The sequence below is a fragment of the Nerophis lumbriciformis genome, linkage group LG29 (genome assembly GCF_033978685.3).
Source record: "Nerophis lumbriciformis linkage group LG29, RoL_Nlum_v2.1, whole genome shotgun sequence".
Classification (NCBI taxonomy): Eukaryota; Metazoa; Chordata; class Actinopteri; order Syngnathiformes; family Syngnathidae; genus Nerophis; species Nerophis lumbriciformis.
Genome location: NC_084576.2, coordinates 2,843,104 through 2,863,892, shown reverse-complemented (window position 1 = coordinate 2,863,892; position 20,789 = coordinate 2,843,104). Strand labels below are relative to the sequence as shown.

The following is a 20,789-nucleotide window of genomic DNA, read 5'->3' as shown; positions in this document are numbered from 1 at the left end:
ACCGCCAAAATGAGTAGGACAAAACGGCGCTAGCCAAATACTCGAATCAGTGAAGCATGTTGAAAATAAACAGTGTGCTTTGTAACAATTAGGGAGGCTTGTGTCATGTTTGTCCTCCTACAGAAACCATATTAAAACAAAAAATAGATTTTTTTTCCCCCCTCATCTTTTTCCATTTTTCTTACATTTTTTAAAAAGCTCCAGAGAGCCACTAGGGCGGCGCTAAAGAGCCGCATGCGGCCGACCCCTGGTGTGGAGGGATAGAAATGTTTTTTTTTACATTTCAACAAACAATTGCTAGTGGTATTCAAAACACTACTTTATAGAATATCTTTTTTTATTTTAAATAATTGACAGCATTAATATATAAATAAATAATGTATTTAAAAAATGAATAATTCTAGATTGACTACAGGCTGAAATAAAAAAAATACTTGATACAATAAAAAATTATTAAATAATTTTAATATAATAAAGGATTAGATTTCTTTAGCACTTTTCTATCGACTAGATACGCTCACGGAGAAGTGAGAACCCAACATTCATTCACACCTGGTGGTGGTAAACTACATTTGTAGCCACAACTGCCCTGGGGTAGACTGACGCAAGCGTGGCTGCCGATCTGCGCCTACAGCCCCTCCGACCTCCACCTATCATTCATTCACCAGTGTGAGCGGCACTGGGAACAAGGGTGAAGTGTTTTGCCCAAGGACTCAACGGCAGTGACTTGGATAGCCAGAGACTGGGATTGAACCTGGAACCCTCAAGTTGCTGGCACGCCGGCATTCAATAATGTGACATACAATAGTTGAAGACAATCTTTAATCAAGGCTCTTATTTAAATACTGTACAAACATATTGGAAATGTGTTCCGTGTTCTCTGTTGGGTGCATTTTGGTGTAACTGATGAACTGCCGCCGGAATTTGCGCAGCTTGGCCATGTTGACGGTACTCGTCAGCACAATGTTCAAACATGTTAAGGACTTTTTTTTTTTTCCTGTGTTCCCTGTGCAGAACTAAAAGTACAAGGGAGTCACGTTGTGCTTGCTACACTGTGATCAGACAAGAACATCAAAAGTGTTTGTTCCTGATGTGGAACTGCTGCCAATAAAAATCCACTCTCCTGTGTAATTTGCCATCATTCCTCTTTTACAAGGGAGAGCCCCTGATGTCACTAATGGCGTTCTTTAAATGCACTCATTCAGCCTTCAAACTGAACCATGCACTAAAAACACCTAAGTGTGACAGCTCAATGGGAACTGACACGGGTGACAATGTCAAGTACAGGTAAAAGCCAGTAAATTAGAATATTTTGAAAAACTTGATTTATTTCAGTAATTGCATTCAAAAGGTGTAACTTGTACATTATATTTATTCATTGCACACAGACTGATGCATTCAAATGTTTATTTCATTTAATTTTGATGATTTGAAGTGGCAACAAATGAAAATCCAAAATTCCGTGTGTCACAAAATTAGAATATTACTTAAGGCTAATACAAAAAAGGGATTTTTAGAAATGTTGGCCAACTGAAAAGTATGAAAATGAAAAATATGAGCATGTACAATACTCAATACTTGGTTGGAGCTCCTTTTGCCTCAATTACTGCGTTAATGCGGCGTGGCATGGAGTCGATGAGTTTCTGGCACTGCTCAGGTGTTATGAGAGCCCAGGTTGCTCTGATAGTGGCCTTCAACTCTTCTGCGTTTTTGGGTCTGGCATTCTGCATCTTCCTTTTCACAATACCCCACAGATTTTCTATGGGGCTAAGGTCAGGGGAGTTGGCGGGCCAATTTAGAACAGAAATACCATGGTCCGTAAACCAGGCACGGGTAGATTTTGCGCTGTGTGCAGGCGCCAAGTCCTGTTGGAACTTGAAATCTCCATCTCCATAGAGCAGGTCAGCAGCAGGAAGCATGAAGTGCTCTAAAACTTGCTGGTAGACGGCTGCGTTGACCCTGGATCTCAGGAAACAGAGTGGACCGACACCAGCAGATGACATGGCACCCCAAACCATCACCCAACCATGCAAATTTTGCATTTCCTTTGGAAATCGAGGTCCCAGAGTCTGGAGGAAGACAGGAGAGGCACAGGATCCACGTTGCCTGAAGTCTAGTGTAAAGTTTCCACCATCAGTGATGGTTTGGGGTGCCATGTCATCTGCTGGTGTCGGTCCACTCTGTTTCCTGAGATCCAGGGTCAACGCAGCCGTCTACCAGCAAGTTTTAGAGCACTTCATGCTTCCTGCTGCTGACCTGCTCTATGGAGATGGAGATTTCAAGTTCCAACAGGACTTGGCGCCTGCACACAGCGCAAAATCTACCCGTGCCTGGTTTACGGACCATGGTATTTCTGTTCTAAATTGGCCCGCCAACTCCCCTGACCTTAGCCCCATAGAAAATCTGTGGGGTATTGTGAAAAGGAAGATGCAGAATGCCAGACCCAAAAACGCAGAAGAGTTGAAGGCCACTATCAGAGCAACCTGGGCTCTCATAACACCTGAGCAGTGCCAGAAACTCATCGACTCCATGCCACGCCGCATTAACGCGTAATTGAGGCAAAAGGAGCTCCAACCAAGTATTGTACATGCTCATATTTTTCATTTTCATACTTTTCAGTTGGCCAACATTTCTAAAAATCCCTTTTTTGTATTAGCCTTAAGTAATATTCTAATTTTGTGACACACGGAATTTTGGATTTTCATTTGTTGCCACTTCAAATCATCAAAATTAAATGAAATAAACATTTGAATGCATCAGTCTGTGTGCAATGAATAAATATAATGTACAAGTTACACCTTTTGAATGCAATTACTGAAATAAATCAAGTTTTTCAAAATATTCTAATTTACTGGCTTTTACCTGTAATCTCACATGTTTGTGCCAGTACTTCAAGTTGCTGAAACAAAGGATATTTTTTCTGTGGCTCCAGGAACTGAAACAAAATCCCCAGGAACACTTGTCTTCTGTGCATTAAAAATTGCCTAAAAGAAAGCAAAAAGCACACATCATACTACATCCAGTTACAGATACCACAATTACGGATCACATATGGCCGTAAATACAACGGCAATACAATATTTACGTCAATCAGATGACACAAATTAGGTCAGCAGATTAGCGGACATTACAATTAGTAGGTAGATCATTACAAAAAGTGATCAAAGTTGCTTCTTTCGTAGACAATGCTCCTTTATGTGGCGCCTACACACTGAGTTAATAACTGACATTAACCGAGCACAATTAGTCGATGCTTTTGCCAAAATGTGGAACTCAGGTCCACATCAATAAAGTCATCATTGAGTCTTTGTTGTGAAACACTCTCACAATCAGTCAGTTGACCAGCTGGTAATAATCCTGCAACAAAGGATCTTAAATGTAACTTCAACGTTTACAACTTATTTGTATTAGAGCTGCAGCTATCTGCTATTTTAATATTCTATCCATTAGTTTGTTTGATTAATTGAGGAATCGGATAAAACACTTTATAGCAATGCGTAGTTTAAGCAAAATAGTTGAAATACATGTTTCTGTTTGCCATAACTTTCATTCCTTTTTCTAAAAAAACGCACATCAACGTGTGCATTAATAAAGAAATATTTTGGAATTATAATAAATTCAGATTTTAATAAATTAACATGCACCTGGGGATAAGTTGATTGGCAACACAAAATTGGCCCTAGTGTGTGGATGTGAGTGTGAATGTTGTCTGTCTATCTGTGTTGGCCCTGCGATGAGGTGGCGACTTGTCCAGGGTGTACCCCGCCTTCCGCCCGATTGTTGCTGAGATAGGCTCCAGCGCCCCCCGCGACCCCAAAGGGAATAAGCGGTAGAAAATGGATGGATTATTGGTTACACTCATTAACCAAATAATCAAAGCAACAGAATATGAACCAAATATTTTTTATAATCAAATGAACCAATCAGTTAATCGCTGCTGCCTTAATTAGGGCCCGCAATGTCCCATTGCAAAAGGACTCCCACAGGGAGTCCTTATGCAATGGGACATAAGGACCTATTGAATTTCTAATGTTTTTTATTATTATTATTCTTTTTTCTTCCGCCGCCACATAAAACTGTAATTTGACCCACTTAACATGCTTCAAAACTCACCATATTTGACCCACTCATCAGGACCTGCGAAAATTACCTTCTTTTAAAAAAAACAACAACCCCAAAATACTCAAAATTGCGCTCTAGCGCCCCCTAGGAAAAAACAAAACTAGACTGCTTATATCTCCCACTAGGAAGATCGGAGAGACATGAAACAAAAACCTTTATGTAGGTCTGACTCAGACCTAGTTTTCATAATTGTATATCATCGGGCAGAAATCTACAGGAAGTTGGCAATTCCCCCTTCAAGACAAAAAAGTACTAAAAACAGTCACTTTTGCCTCTTTGAGCTGTTATTTGACCCCCTTAACATGCTTCAAAACTCACCGAACTGAACGCACACATCAGGACTGGCAAAAACTGTGATCTAATAAAAAAACCTAACCCCAAATTCAAAAATTGCGCTCTACAGCAATTTTTGATTAAATCGGAGAAAAAACTGCTCCTCGGAAGAAAAAGATTACAAAACTGCCTGTGACTCCCACTGGGAAGGTCGGAGAGACATGAAACAAAAACCTCTATGTAGGTCTCACTTAGACCTACATTTCATAAATTGACAACCCCCAGCAAAAATCAACAGGAAGTTTGCTATTCCCCCTTCAACACAACATTTTTGTAAAAAGCGGTCACCTTTCTTCAAAATCTATCTCCTCTGACAGCGTTTGTCGTTTCACCTTCAAACTAACACAGGTGAGAGATAAAACCCTTGTGATTAAAAGTATAGATGGGATTTTTAATACCTGCTCCGGTTTTGATTTTATGACCCTTCAAAGACCCGCTGCGCTGATGCTGCTGCACTGATGTTTTTTTAAGATGGCGACTCAAAAGCAGGAAGCACCAACGTGCCCACACAATGCAGACAAGGTAGGTACACTAGACAAAAGTCTTGGGACACTTCAGACTACAAGTAGACAAAAGTATTGGGACACTTAGGACTAGCACCTGCCAAATACGCGGGCCCGACCAACGCTGCTTGCAGCTTTAATTTGTATTGAAATAGTTATGCAGTTAATCACTAGAAAATACCTGGTTGGCCTATCATATATTGTTGTTTTTTGTTATAAGATTATAATTATATTAAAATATTAATGGAATTATCAAATAAGTTTGGCAGTCAAAAATAACGAGTTAACTCAAGGGATTAATCACAAAAATAAATCACATTAATCATGTATACGCACTAGAGATGTCCGATAATATCGGCCGATAAATGCGTTAAAATGTAATATCGGAAATTATCGGTATCGTTTTTTTTATTATCGGTATCGTTTTTTGTTGTTGTTTTTTTTGTTTTTATTAAATCAACATAAAAAACACAAGATTCACTTACAATTACCGTATTTTCCGCACTATAAGGCGCACCGGATTATTAGCCGCACCTTCTATGAATTACATATTTCATAATTTTGTCCACCAATAAGCCGCCCCGGACTAAAAGCCGCGCCTACGCTGCGCTAAAGTGAATGTCAAAAAAACGCTGCGCTAAAGTGAATGTCAAAAAAACAGTCAGATAGTTCAGTCAAACTTTAATAATATATTGAAAACCAGCGTTCTAACAACTCTGTCCCAAAATGTACGCAAATGTGCAATCACAAACATAGTAAAATTCAAAATGGTGTAGAGCAATAAATAGCAACATAATGTTGCTCGAACGTTAATGTCACAACACACAAAATAAACATAGCGCTCACCTTCTGAAGTTATTCTTCATTCGTAAATCCTTCGAATTCTTCGTCTTCGGTGTCCGAATTGAAAAGTTGCGCAAGCGTGGGATCAAAAAATGGCCGGTTCCGTCTCGTAGAAGTCATCGGGAGTCAGTGTCGCTGTTGTTGTGCAGCAGTTCTGTGAATCCTGCCTTCCGGAAAGCTCGGACCACAGTTGTGACCGAAACTATCTGCCCAGGCATTTACGATCCACTGGCAGATGTTGGCGTATGTCGACCGGCGCTATCTGCCCGTCTTAGTGAAGGTGTGTTCGCCTTCGGAGCTGTGTGAAAAAAGCCACCCGGCCTCTTCGCGTAAACTTCCCTTAACCACTCGCTCATCTTTTCTTCATCCATCCATCCCTTCGAGTTAGCTTTTATGATGACGCCGGCTGGAAAGGTCTCTTTTGGATGGGTGGAAGTTAGCATGGCAAGCTAGAACCACAGTGAAGGATGACTCCTCATTCCCTGTGGTGCGAATATTCACCGTACGTGCTCCCGTTCCACAGTGCAGTTCACAGGAATATCAGTTGCTGTGAAATGCGGTAGTAATCCGTGTGCGGATGGAGAGATTGCGTCTTTTTATGATCCGGATCCTTGTCGCGTAGTAGGAGCCATTTTGTGGTCTTTACAGATGTAAACAGGAAATGAAACGTACGGTGATATCCGCGCGTTTTTTCTTCTTCTTCCGGGGGCGGGTGAAGCGCTTCCTGTTCTATGGGGGCGGGTGCTTTCCTTGGCGGTTGCTTGCGTAGAAGAAGAAGCGCTTCCTGTTCTACCGGGAAAAAAGATGGCGGCTGTTTACCGAAGTTGCGAGACCGAAACTTTATGAAAATGAATCGTAATAAAGCGCACCGGGTTATAAGGCGCACTGTCAGCTTTTGAGAAAAATTGTGGTTTTTAGGTGCGCCTTATGGTGCGGAAAATACGGTAGTGCACCAACCCAAAAAACCTCCCTCCCCCATTTATACTCATTCACACAAAAGGGTTGTTTCTTTCTGTTATTAATATTGTGGTTCCTACATTACCGTATTTTCCGCACCATTAGCCGCACCTAAAAACCACAAATTTACTCAAAAGCTGACAGTGCGGCTTTTAACCCGGTGCGCTTTATATATGGATAAATATTAAGATTCATTTTCATAAAGTTTCGATCTCGCAAACTACGGTAAACAGCCGCCATCTTTTTTCCCGGTAGAACAGGAAGCGCTTCTTCTTCTACGCAAGCAACCGCCAAGGTAAACACCCGCCCCCATAGAACAGGAAGCGCTTCTTCTTCTACTGTAAGCAACCACCCGCCCCCGGAAGAAGAAGAAGCGCGCGGATTTTCGTTTCATTTCCTTTGTGTGTTTACATCTGTAAAGACCACAAAATGGCTCCTACTAAGCGACACGCGTATAACGCAGAATTTAAACTTAAGGCAATAAGTCATGCCGAAGAACACGGAAATAGAGCAGCAGCAAGAGAATATAACATAAATGAATCAATGGTGCGTAGGTGGAGGAAGCAAGAAGATGACCTGCGCCAGGTAAAGAAGACAAAACAGAGTTTCCGAGGGAACAAAGCAAGATGGCTACTGTTGGAGGACAAACTGGAACAGTGGGTTGTTGAGCAGAGAGCAGCAAGCAGAAGTGTCAGCACCATCACTATTCCAATGAAGGCAACAACGCTAGCAAGCGAACTTCACCTGGATGATTTTAAAGGTGGTGCTTCTTGGTGTTTCCGGTTCATGAAAAGACGCAATCGCTCCATCCGCACACGGACCACTATTTCACAGAACTGCTGGACAACAGTGACACTGACTCCGATGACTTCGACGAGACGGAACCGGCCATTTTGGATCCCACATTTGCCCAACTTTTCAATTCGGACACCGAAGACGAAGAATTCGAAGGATTTACGAATGAAGAATAACTTCAGAAAGTGAGCGCTATGTTTATTTTGTGTGTTGTGACATTAACGTTCGAGCAACATTATGTTGCTATTGCTCTGCACTATTTTGAATTTTACTATGTTTGTGATTGCACATTTGCGTACATTTTGGGACAGAGTTGTTAGAACGCTGGTTTTTAATATATTATTAAAGTTGGACTGACCTAACTGACTGTTTTTTTGACATTCCCTTTAGCGCAGCGTAGGCGCGGCTTATAGTCCGGGGCGGCTTATAGGTGGACAAAGTTTTGAAATATGCCATTCATTGAAGGTGCGGCTAATAACCCGGGGCGGCTTATAGTGCGGAAAATACGGTATATATCAATATACCGGTATATCGATACAGTCTGCAAGGGATAGAGTCCGTAAGCACACATGATTGTGCGTGCTGCTGGTCCACTAATAGTACTAACCTTTAACAGTTAATTTTACTCATTTTCATTAATTACTAGTTTCAATGTACGGTAACTGTTTTTATATTGTTTTACTTTCTTTTTTTATTCAAGAAAATGTTTTTAATGTATTATTTTATTTCATTACTTTTTTTAAAAGTACCTTATCTTCACCATACCTGGTTGTTCAAATTAGGCATAATAATGTGTTAATTCCACGACTGTATATATATCGGTTGATATCGGTATCGGTAATTAAAGAGTTGGACAATATCGGCAAAAAGCCATTATCGGACATCCCTAATACGCACAGTAGAGATGCGCGGTTTGCGGACACAACCGCGGATTCGGCGGATTATCCGCGGATCGGGCGGATGAAATTTAAATAAATAAGATTTTATCCGCCGCGGGTCGGGTCGGGCGGATTAATGAGATTTTTTTTTTTTTTTTTTGCGGGTGGCAGTTAAACCAATTCGGAAATCTATATACATAGTTAAATGTTGTTACCCACATACGAAAAACGAGCAGCACTCTTTGAAACAGGCAATTATTTATCAGCAGGCACCTGCAGCACGCCACATCAGAAGAAGAAAAAAAAAAATGGCAACACCGGCAGCAAACGTGGTACGCGACAAACTAAAAAAGGGAATACTAAAGACCAGGGGAAAAAAAGGCCAGACAAGTTCAGCGTGGACTCGTTTTTATGAGGTTGTAAATCAGGATGACAGCAATGCTGGCTACGTGAGTTGCAAGAGCTGCGACGCTGTGTACGTCTACGACAGTCATAAAACCGGGACATTGGACATGGTGCATGGTGCGAACAAAGGACTTCTTTCATTTAAGGTTTGTGATAAACCATCAAACTCATTCGTTAAAAGGACTCTATAGTAATATAAAGCGAATTTTTCTGGACATTATCATGCAAGAAAAGTTTATTTTTGGGACCGCGATCACCGCGTAATGATTTTTAAAGGTTGCATTACAAACATGTAACTGTCCCATGTGATCAGCCAGTGCGATTGGAAGTCCATGCTCAATTATTGCCTCCGTAAATAAAACTTCGGCATTTATCACATCCAAAGAATCTGTTTGGGCGACGAAAAACGTTGAAAGTTTTCCACTTGTATCGCTAGCAACGGCATTAGACTTGTTTTTTTGTCCCAATGTGGTCTTTTACATCGCTAATTCCTCCGTGTCCGATCGAAAAATCTTGTCTGCACAAGGTGCAATTCGCGTAGTTTTCACCCTTTTTTTTTTTTTAATTAATGAAAAACCGTATTTTTTATCACTGCACCCGTAACCCGGAATACCGTATTTTCCGCACTATAAGGCGCACCTAAAAACCACAAATTTTCTCAAAAGCTAACAGTGCGCCTTATAACCCGGTGCGCTTTATTACGATTCATTTTCATAAAGTTTCGATCTCGCAACTTCGGTAAACAGCCGCCATCTTTTTTCCCGGTAGAACAGGAAGCGCTTCTTCTTCTACGCAAGCAACCGCCAAGGTAAGCACCCGCCCCCATAGAACAGGAAGCGCTTCTTCTTCTACTGTAAGCTACCGCCCGCCCCCGGAAGAAGAAGAAAAAACGCGCGGATATCACCGTACGTTTCATTTCCTGTTTACATCTGTAAAGACCACAAAATGGCTCCTACTAAGCGATCCGGTTCATAAAAAGACGCAATCTCTCCATCCGCACACGGATTACTACCGTATTTCACAGCAACTGATATTCCTGTGAACCGCACTGTGGAACGGGAGCACGTACGGTGAATATTCGCACCACAGGGAATGAGAAGTCATCCTTCACTGTGGTTCTAGCTTGCCATGCTAACTTCCACCCATGGTGATATTCAAAAGGAAGACCTTGCCAAAAGAGACCTTTCCAGCCGGCGTCATCATAAAAGCTAACTCGAAGGGATGGATGGATGAAGAAAAGATGAGCGAGTGGTTAAGGGAAGTTTACGCGAAGAGGCCGGGTGGCTTTTTTCACACAGCTCCGAAGGCGAACACACCTTCACTAAGACGGGCAGACAGCGCCGGACGACATACGCCAACATTTGCCAGTGGATCGTAAATGCCTGGGCAGATATTTCGGTCACAACTGTGGTCCGAGCTTTCCGGAAGGCAGGATTCACAGAACAACAGCGACACTGACTCCCGATGACTTCGACGAGACGGAACCGGCCATTTTGGATACCACGCTTGCGCAACTTTTCAATTCGGACACCGAAGACGAAGAATTCGAAGGATTTACGAATGAAGAATAACTTCAGAAGGTGAGCGCTATGTTTATTTTGTGTGTTGTGACATTAACGTTCGAGCAACATTATGTTACTATTGCTCTACACCATTTTGAATTTTACTATGTTTGTGATTGCACATTTGCGTACATTTTGGGACAGAGTTGTTAGAACGCTGGTTTTCAATATATTATTAAAGTTTGACTGAACTATCTGACTGTTTTTTTGACATTCACTTTAGCGCAGCGTTTTTTTGACATTCACTTTAGCGCAGCGTAGGCGCGGCTTATAGTCCGGGGCGGCTTATTGGTGGACAAAATTATGAAATATGTAATTCATAGAAGGTGCGGCTAATAATCCGGTGCGCCTTATAGTGCGGAAAATACGGTAGGTTGATGAAAACCGTACGAATTACGGGAAAACCGGAGTAGTTGGCAGGTGCCTCACTAATGCCTTGCATCGTCTATATTAGATATAACGGGCGGGTGCGGGCGGATGGCGGGCGGATGCAGTTCTATTCAAACGTTACATCGGGTGGATGGCGGATGGTTGACGACTTTCTGATGCGGTTGCGGATGAAATATTTGCCTATCCGCGCATCTCTAACGCACAGATTTATCATGTAATTTATTTTCACCGTACATGCTCCTTTATGGTTACCTGAAAAACGGTTTGTCATAACTGTGATCGGTCAATGCATAACAATTTAAAAATGAAAAAAGATAATAAATGAGAAAACATACCATTAACACGTCCTGCGTGATCTTGTCTAACTCGTACAGGAAGTTTGCAGACGACAGTGGTTGCTGCAGAGACACAAACATTGTGGCCGAGCTCACATAAAAAGTACTTGAGTAGAGTTCGTGGTCACGCTCTTTCTTACACTTTGTGTGGACTGATTCGGCGGCGGAGCCTTTCTTTTGAAAATAGCGTCGGCTACGGCTTCAAACTGAAGCGTGTCATCTTGGAGGACGGTGAAAAGTGGACTGTCCCACCGGTTTCTGGAGTCTGGCGCTTCAAATCTCAGAACTAATGCCTTCAAGCTGCAAAAGACAAGAGCCATGTTTTTGGTTGTAAGAAGGATTTCTTTCTACTGCATTTTGTGTTGACTCACATTTCCTGCGTGTACTGCACCTCTGCATCTCTGCTTGCGTTCCACGCTGAGCTCACGTCCTCTGACGTCAAACAATACACCTTCACAGAATGACCACAATGGTTGATTTGTACTTGTCAAAAAAAGTGATCTTTTTTTAGTAACACTTACCAGGCATTGTGGTGTCTGTGCATGCTTTGTGAGACAGAAAAGTTCATAGCGGTAGCCTGTAAGCCAAAATGTAAATAAATCACAAGACGTTTAAAAGGTACAGTGTTACATTATCACAATGAATAAATGACCTTTAATGTAGTTTAATGAATCCAATATCACAATGTCATCCTTGTTGACTTTCCTAAAAACAACAAATGATGACAAGTGAATTGAGAAGGCTGACATGATAATATTCATACATCACAGGTACCTTTCTACTTCAGCTTTCAGCACAGCACGGACCTGTTTTTCCTTCTGGGAATCTGCAAAATGTACAGCAACGTTTACTGACTGCAGTTTCTACCATTCCTTTTCCTTTTACAAGTCTTGTTTTTTGAGGGACAAAAAGCATATTTCCCCTAAATTCACACCCTAGACCAGGGCTATTCAACAGTTCAAAACTTGTGAGACAAATGTTTTTGCAGCAAATTCCTAGAAACACTAGAGTACTCCTTTTGTATAGAGAAACTTGGACCACTGTTAACATATTGGCCCCGTTTACTCTGCACACCAAATCTGATTTTTTTGCCCTCAAGTGACACAGATCTGACTTTTTTTGCCAGTCTAAACGCTGCAAAATGCTTCAAATCTGATCTTTTCACATCTGATTCAGGCCAAATCAAGAGGTAGTCCGAATCCAATTGGAATCTGATCTTTTCAAATGTGACTGCAGTCTAAACGCAGCGACCTGAATGGCAAATTTCCGTCATCTTTGGGCGAGCTACATCACTTGTGAACGCAGGAAAAGTCGCCACCCGCCAGCAGAAGTGCATACGTCATCAAGATTCAAGATTGTTTATTGTCATATGCACAGTTAAACAGACAGTTTGCCGTACAATGAAAATCTTACTTTGCTAGTCCACCCTTCAACAAGTCACACGGTACTTAGCTAAAAATAAAACATTTAAATAAGAATGTATATACAAGGCACAGTAAGTAACATAACATTATTGCACATTCTGATTGACAGTCAACAGTATAAATATGGAGGTGACATTGGGTCACAGCAGCAGTTAAAGTGACTTTAGTGATCAAAGGTAAAAAGTGTACAGTGGTGGGTCACATTTGGGGGTAGTCATGGTAGCTGTCTTTTGTTCAAAAAGATAAAATTAAAACGGGGGGGTGGGGGCTAGCATTCACAAGTTAGCATTCACAAGCCTGATGACGGCTTTCGATAAAGTTTGCACGCACGCACGCGTGTGTGTGTGTATATATATATATATATATATATATATATATATATATACAGACATACATACATACATATATATACATACATACATATGTATACATACATATATACATACATATGTATACATATGATGAAAGCGGATACAATTTCACCCTCACCTATGAACCCACGCCAGGAAACCAGCCAAAAAAGAACAGAAAACGAAACAGCATCATCTGGTACAACCCCCCATACAGCAAAAACGTCTCAACGAACATTGGACACAAATTCCTCAACCTGATTGACAAACACTTTCCCAAAGACAACAACCTAATAAGAAAAGTATTCAACAAGAACAACATCAAATTGAGCTACAGCTGCATGAACAATATACGACAAATCATCTCAAACCACAACAAAACAATTGCAAATGAGCCGTCGACCCCCAGTCAGAACGACTCCAAAACCAACAAAGCATGTAACTGTCGAAAGAAACCTGATTGCCCCCTCAACGGGGGATGCTTACAAACATCAGTTGTCTACCAATCTAAGGTAATACGCAAGGACATTAACACATCCGACACATATGTAGGATTAACCGAGGGTGAATTCAAAACCAGATGGAACAACCACAAGGCTTCTTTCAGGAACAAAAACCTGCGAAATACCACAGAACTCAGCAAACACATTTGGGACCTCAAAGACAATAATGTTGAATATTCAATAACATGGCAAATTCTTGCATCCAGCACACCTTACAATAGTGGTAATAAAAGATGCAACCTATGCTTGAAAGAGAAACTGTTTATTATCTACCGTCCAGACCTGTCATCCCTCAACAAGCGCAGCGAAATTGTAACAACATGCCGCCATAGACGGAAACACCTCCTAGGTAACACATGAACCAATCACCACGCCCCTAGGCCAGCCTGTACCCACCCACTCTGTGCCCTATATAAACCATTGTATACGAATGCTCCCATTAAAATCTCCTGACGATTGAGGGTACCCCCCTCATGAAACAGGCCTGTAGAGATGAAATAGTCTTGTGATTTTTTTTCCCCACACATACATATATTGCGCTCTACTACGGTATCGAGCACTATTTTTTGGATAACCTTATTAAGACATATACATACATATATATATATATATATATATCACCACTTTGTGAACAAATGCGTGAGCAAATTGTCTAACAGTTTAAGAACAACATTTCTCAATGAGCTATTGCAAGGAATTTATGGATTTATGGATCGGTCTGTATTATCATCAAAAGTTTCAAATAAAGTGACCAGAATGCCATTTGTTTACAACTGAATGGAATGCTAAAGGGGATTCCGACTATTTTGGACTGGTAGTAGTCGATCCACAGCGATGGTTCTGCCACACAATACCTCAATGCTAACGAGGGGAAATTTAAACTTCAACGACTGTCGTTAGCTTTGATAGTTAGGATTGCTCGTTTGCATTAAAACAGCTGCTTTTGTCACTACGATAGGGCAAAACCATCCTTGCCCAGGCACACCCTCCTGGTTTTTGGAGTATGAATATTTGGGGTTTTGGCACCAGCTGTAAGACTAGATCTGACCAATCTAAGTCTATGAGCACAAATTGATGAAGCCTACTCGGATGAGAGGCGATACGTCTTCTCAGACAAACCAAACAGTCCAGTTGTGATCAATTGAACACCCTGAGAATACAATACAGCAACAGATTTGGTTGGGTCTCTTGTATGGAAGTTATTAATACACACATTATCTAAAAAGAGAAAAAAAACAATCCAAAATTGTTAACTGATGTTTTGTAACATATTGTCAAAAATAAGTTTAAGACAATCTTAGTCCAAAATGGATGCAGGAGTACTTAACGAAGTTTGATTGATTGATTGAAACTTTTATTAGTAGATTGCACAGTACAGTACATATTCCGTACAATTGACCACTAAATGGTAACACCCCAATACGTTTTTCAACTTGTTTAAGTCGGGGTCCACGTTAATCAATTCATGGTAAAGTGGTCAGTAGGAGTAAACCGTGACAAATGGGCTCTTGCACCAAACTCCATTCAAAATACAATCAATTTAGGGCTGGGCGATATATCGATATACACGATATATCGTGGGTTTGTGTCTGTGCGATATACAAAATGACTATATCGTGATATCAAGTATACGTTCTCACGCAGTTGCTTTTAGCTGCTGGCATTACACCAGAGGCTCTTCCCACTCCTTCTTGTGTCTCCTTCTCACAGACAGCAAGCGCACCTTCTAACACACGTCACATACTGTCACGACATACGTCACATACGTATACGCCCTCCCCGAGCAGAGAGGTAGCAGCATGGGTAACGCTAGCTGTGATGCTACCGGAGTGGTGAGAGCGCTAATACAAGAGAAAGAAGGTGCGAATCTGGTAACAAATGGAGGAATAATTAATTCCCAAGAAAAACAGCAGGGGGTGCATCGTCTGGCTGTGGTTTGGCTTCAAGTGGGAATATGTCGAACAGACAACCGTAATTTGTCAAGTGTGGGGCAAAAGCGTTGCTATAAAAAGTAGCATTACTGCTGTAACAAACAGTTCAGGGTGTCCCAAGTTACCGGAGTGTGTTAGGTAAGGAGGAGGAGTTTTGTCCCTCCAGAGTTGCCGTAGGGTGTGTGTGGTTGTTGAAGGAGGTGTGTGATGTTGACATTATAGAAGCGGTGGCTACCGAACCTGCTCTAATGTCTCCCGTTTATTAATTTATTAGATAAGTACACTGTATAGGCGAACCCAGGACACTCGGCTAAACTGCTAATATGTAGCATCATTTGAAAAGTCACCCGCTAGACAATGAAGAGTGCTTACTCCGCATGTCAACATCTCCGTTTGGTGCCACACGCCCACACCATCAAAATGCCGAGGCAAACATTTCCAGATCAACACCGTATGAAAAAATAGTGATTTTTTTTAGTTGTCATTTCCTTCTCTGCATGAAAGTTTAAAAGTAGCATATATTAATGCAGTATGAAGAATAATGTTTTAATGTAGACACATAGAATCATCATACTGCTGTGATTATATGCATCAAGTGTTCATTCAAGGCTAAGGCAAAATATCGAGATATATATCGTGTATCGCGGTATGGCCTTAAAATATCGCGATATTTAAAAAAAAGGCTATATCGCCCAGCCCTTATTCAATTTAACAATTTTCGACACTACAATGCAGGGCCGGCCCGTGGCATAGGCCGTACAGGCAAATGCTAAGGGCGCCGTCCATCAGGGGGCGCCACGCCAGTGCCACAAATGTTGGAGAAAAAAAAAGAAAAAAAAAAAAGTTGGTACTATTATTTCTAAATACAAAAAATAATCCCACGTTAATTAAAATGCAAAGTAAAGCCTATTTAATAGAAGTATTATTTGTTACAACATCACGCCCCCTCCCCCCGCACGGTGCGCCCCCTCCCTTCCCGTATCATGACTCTTTTTGCACGTCACCACATCAAAAAATCAACACAAGATGTCAAAACGGCCAAAACTGTCAGGTGCCCAGGGAAGAAAAAAGAGAAAAGAAGAGGAGGAGAAACGAGAAAAGACAGAGGTAGCAGGTAGGTGAGCCGAACATGAAATTATTTGTCTGTTACAGAATGTGATAGTAACCCGGCTTTTTAGCATTAAGCTAATGTCACATGATTCGGCAATTGCTAATCAATAAATAGCTAGTTCTGTTTTAACGTCGGGTTAATATTGTGGAGGGGGCTAAATTGTTATGGAAAATAATAATGTAACGTTAGGTAATTACAGTACTCCCACCTTACATTTTTCAGGGACATTTGTATTAGATCTTTTAAGCAGCTGTTTTTTGTTTACATTGTGATTGCCTTCTGGTTAGCTATGTTTGCCCTGCAGGTAATAGTCACTTTTCCACCCCTTTATATATTAGGTATAGTTGTAAGTTAAAAAAAAAAGGTCAAAGACAAAGCTATTCGGTTTCTTGTGAGTATATACCAGAGGTGTGGACTCGAGTCACATGACTTGGACTCGAGTCAGACTCGAGTCATGAATTTGATGACTTTAGACTCGACTTGACAAAATGTAAAAAGACTTGCAACTCGACTTAGACTTTAACATCAATGACTTGTGACTTCACTTGGACTTGAGCCTTTTGAATTGACATGACTTGACATGACTTGCTACTTTCCCCAAAACCCAAAGATGAAAAAGTTATTCGGGAGCGCTCCGTATTTTTCATTGTGTACTTGTCTGTCAGCGTTGCGTGTGTCAGCTGGTGTGGTCTCAGTACAACAGCCAATCAAATTAGATCTACTTTGTTTTCATCACACAGCATTCATCCAATCAAATTGCAGGACAACCAACGAAGAAGACATGTCCAAACCACACGCCAGTGAACAAAAAATGATACCTAAAATAATTTTGTTTGGGTATAAAAATTACGAGGTGGTCAACACAAAACGGTTTGCAGTATGCAACACATGCGGTTCGAAAATGACTGATGGAGAGGCAACAACTTCCAACTTCGTCCGGCATTTGAAGTTGCACAAAGAACGGTAAGTTTTGAATGTAAGATAACGTTTATTGGCTAAGTAACGTGACTTTTATTTGCTGTGTAGTTAAATCAGTGAGGCTGTAAACTCACTGCTAACGTTATAACGTTATTGCAAACACGGGAATCTGTTGCAGTTCACTACCTTATTCATACTTTTTGTTCAGTGATTTTTTTTAAGCAGGGTTACGTTAGTCAATATATCACACGTAACGTTAGACGGCGGTCAGCAGCACCGCGTATTTTAGCCACCTAAAAAAAGACAAAAATAGTCAAATAAAGGTCAGTTAAAATGTATACTATATTATGAATATGTGTACCGTTTTAGCTAGCTTTCTGACATACTGTTGGTTGTTTACCTCAGTGGTCCCCAACCACCGGGCCGCGGCCCGGTACTGGTCCGTGGATCGATTGGTATCGGGCCGCACAAGAAATAATTTTTTTCTTTTTCTTTTTTTAATTAAATCAACATAAAAAACACAAGATACACTTACAAGTAGTGCACCAACCCAAAACAACTCTCTCCCCCCTTTTGTTCTGGGCATTGAACATGAAGACTCTTCCTTCACTGTTCCGAGTGGCCATGAGAGTCTTGGCAGTGCCTGCCTCCAGTGCTCCAGTGGAGCGAGTTTTCAGCCATGGTGGCATCATACTACGTCCCCATCGTGCACAAATGACTGACAGACTCTTGGCTAATTTGGTCTTTTGCAAATGCAATGCAGCATAGGGCCCTGACATATAAAAAGTACAACTTTTTTGTTATGTTCACGTATATGTCATGTTTTTTCAATGTTAATACTTTTGTACAAATAAGTACATTTGCACTTTATTTTTCAATGTGTTTGTTCTGTAAAGGAATGAGTTAATGTTTAAAATGACTGGTTAATAGTGCTATTATAAAGTGCAATGTCAGCACAATTTTCTTTCCTGCAATTTAAAATGCACTTGTTTTAATTAATAAATACAGCATTTGAAAAGCATACACAATCTGTGTTAATATATTAGTCTGTGGTTAAAAGGACTTGAAAGGACTCGAAACTCAAAATGCAGGACTTAGGACTCGACTTGAGACTTTCCAGTCTTGACTTTGGACTTGACTCGGGGCTTGCCTGTCTTGACTCGGGACTTGACTCGGACTTGAGGGCAAAGACTTGAGACTTACTTGTGACTTGCAAAACAATGACTTGGTCCCACCTCTGGTATATACACTTCACTGCCGATGTGGGGGGGCGCCACCTAAAATCTTGCCTAGGGCACCAGATTGGTTAGGGCCGGGCCTGCTACAATGGCACGTCTTGTTGCACACACGTCACTGAGACTCCACACAGCTCCAAACAAAAACGTATTTACCAAACGGCTACTTCAATTACCAAAACAAAGTCAATATATTCCGTGCACTTTTTTGACTGATGTTTTTTTTTTTTTTTTTTTTTTTTAGCTCGCCGAGCATCGCTGCATAGGTTTAACTCTAAATAACACGCATTCGGACAAGCCGTTTTGTATAAAAAAAGCCTGTGTATATTATAATACCTAAATAAATAAGTTAATAAAGAAGTTGTAGGTAAATTGAAGTCCTCTATGAGAGGTTGACATGAGTTTAGCCGCGGCTAGCTTAGCTTGCCTGCATACACGGCATTCTTCTCCACCGCCAGAGCTGAATCTCCCACAACGTGAATCTTTTTGTCGGTGTGTTGTTCAAAATAAGCTCTTAATTCTTCTGTCCGTCTCGTTTTTCCACTACAGGGAAAGCCACACATTATTATTAAAGGCATGGCCACGTAGTTAGAGGTAAGCGCTAAAAACAAGGTAATGGGGCATGTTTCAACTATGACCCGGATGTAGTGATGGTTGTTATTATTATACTATTGGCTAAGTTTTATATTCATAAATGTACGTTTCTCAATACCCGACCTGTTTTTTGTGCCTTTAAAAAAGATTTAGAACTCTACAGGTAAAAGCCAGTAAATTAGAATATTTTGAAAAACTTGATTTATTTCAGTAATTGCATTCAAAAGGTGTAACTTGTACATTATATTTATTCATTGCACACAGACTGATGCATTCAAATGTTTATTTCATTTAATTTTGATGATTTGAAGTGGCAACAAATGAAAATCCAAAATTCCGTGTGTCACAAAATTAGAATATTACTTAAGGCTAATACAAAAAAGGGATTTTTAGAAATGTTGGCCAACTGAAAAGTATGAAAATGAAAAATATGAGCATGTACAATACTCAATACTTGGTTGGAGCTCCTTTTGCCTCAATTACTGCGTTAATGCGGCGTGGCATGGAGTCGATGAGTTTCTGGCACTGCTCAGGTGTTATGAGAGCCCAGGTTGCTCTGATAGTGGCCTTCAACTCTTCTGCGTTTTTGGGTCTGGCATTCTGCATCTTCCTTTTCACAATACCCCACAGATTTTCTATGGGGCTAAGGTCAGGGGAGTTGGCGGGCCAATTTAGAACAGAAATACCATGGTCCGTAAACCAGGCACGGGTAGATTTTGCGCTGTGTGCAGGCGCCAAGTCCTGTTGGAACTTGAAATCTCCATCTCCATAGAGCAGGTCAGCAGCAGGAAGCATGAAGTGCTCTAAAACTTGCTGGTAGACGGCTGCGTTGACCCTGGATCTCAGGAAACAGAGTGGACCGACACCAGCAGATGACATGGCACCCCAAACCATCACTGATGGTGGAAACTTTACACTAGACTTCAGGCAACGTGGATCCTGTGCCTCTCCTGTCTTCCTCCAGACTCTGGGACCTCGATTTCCAAAGGAAATGCAAAATTTGCATGGTTGGGTGATGGTTTGGGGTGCCATGTCATCTGCTGGTGTCGGTCCACTCTGTTTCCTGAGATCCAGGGTCAACGCAGCCGTCTACCAGCAAGTTTTAGAGCACTTCATGCTTCCTGCTGCTGACCTGCTCTATGGAGATAGAGATTTCAAGTTCCAACAGGACTTGGCGCCTGCACACAGCGCAAAATCTACCCGTGCCTGGTTTACGGACCATGGTATTTCTGTTCTAAATTGGCCCGCCAACTCCCCTGACCTTAGCCCCATAGAAAATCTGTGGGGTATTGTGAAAAGGAAGATGCAGAATGCCAGACCCAAAAACGCAGAAGAGTTGAAGGCCACTATCAGAGCAACCTGGGCTCTCATAACACCTGAGCAGTGCCAGAAACTCATCGACTCCATGCCACGCCGCATTAACGCAGTAATTGAGGCAAAAGGAGCTCCAACCAAGTATTGAGTATTGTACATGCTCATATTTTTCATTTTCATACTTTTCAGTTGGCCAACATTTCTAAAAATCCCTTTTTTGTATTAGCCTTACACAATATTCTAATTTTGTGACACACGGAATTTTGGATTTTCATTTGTTGCCACT

At 41.2% G+C, this 20,789-nt stretch overlaps 1 protein-coding gene across 1 annotated transcript; it reads right to left on the bottom strand.

Annotated features, from left to right (window-relative positions):
- Positions 1-804: 804 nt before the first annotated feature.
- Positions 805-19,237, bottom strand: kti12 (KTI12 chromatin associated homolog). The gene is made up of 9 exons (XM_072911872.1): positions 19,023-19,237; positions 11,898-11,949; positions 11,776-11,828; positions 11,645-11,700; positions 11,495-11,574; positions 11,264-11,423; positions 11,124-11,186; positions 2,916-2,984; positions 805-965 (listed from the first exon to the last, which is right to left on the bottom strand). The coding sequence occupies exons 1-9, from the start codon at positions 19,171-19,173 to the stop codon at positions 822-824; spliced, it is 828 nt and encodes a 275-aa protein (XP_072767973.1). The 5' UTR covers positions 19,174-19,237; the 3' UTR covers positions 805-821.
- Positions 19,238-20,789: the final 1,552 nt, after the last annotated feature.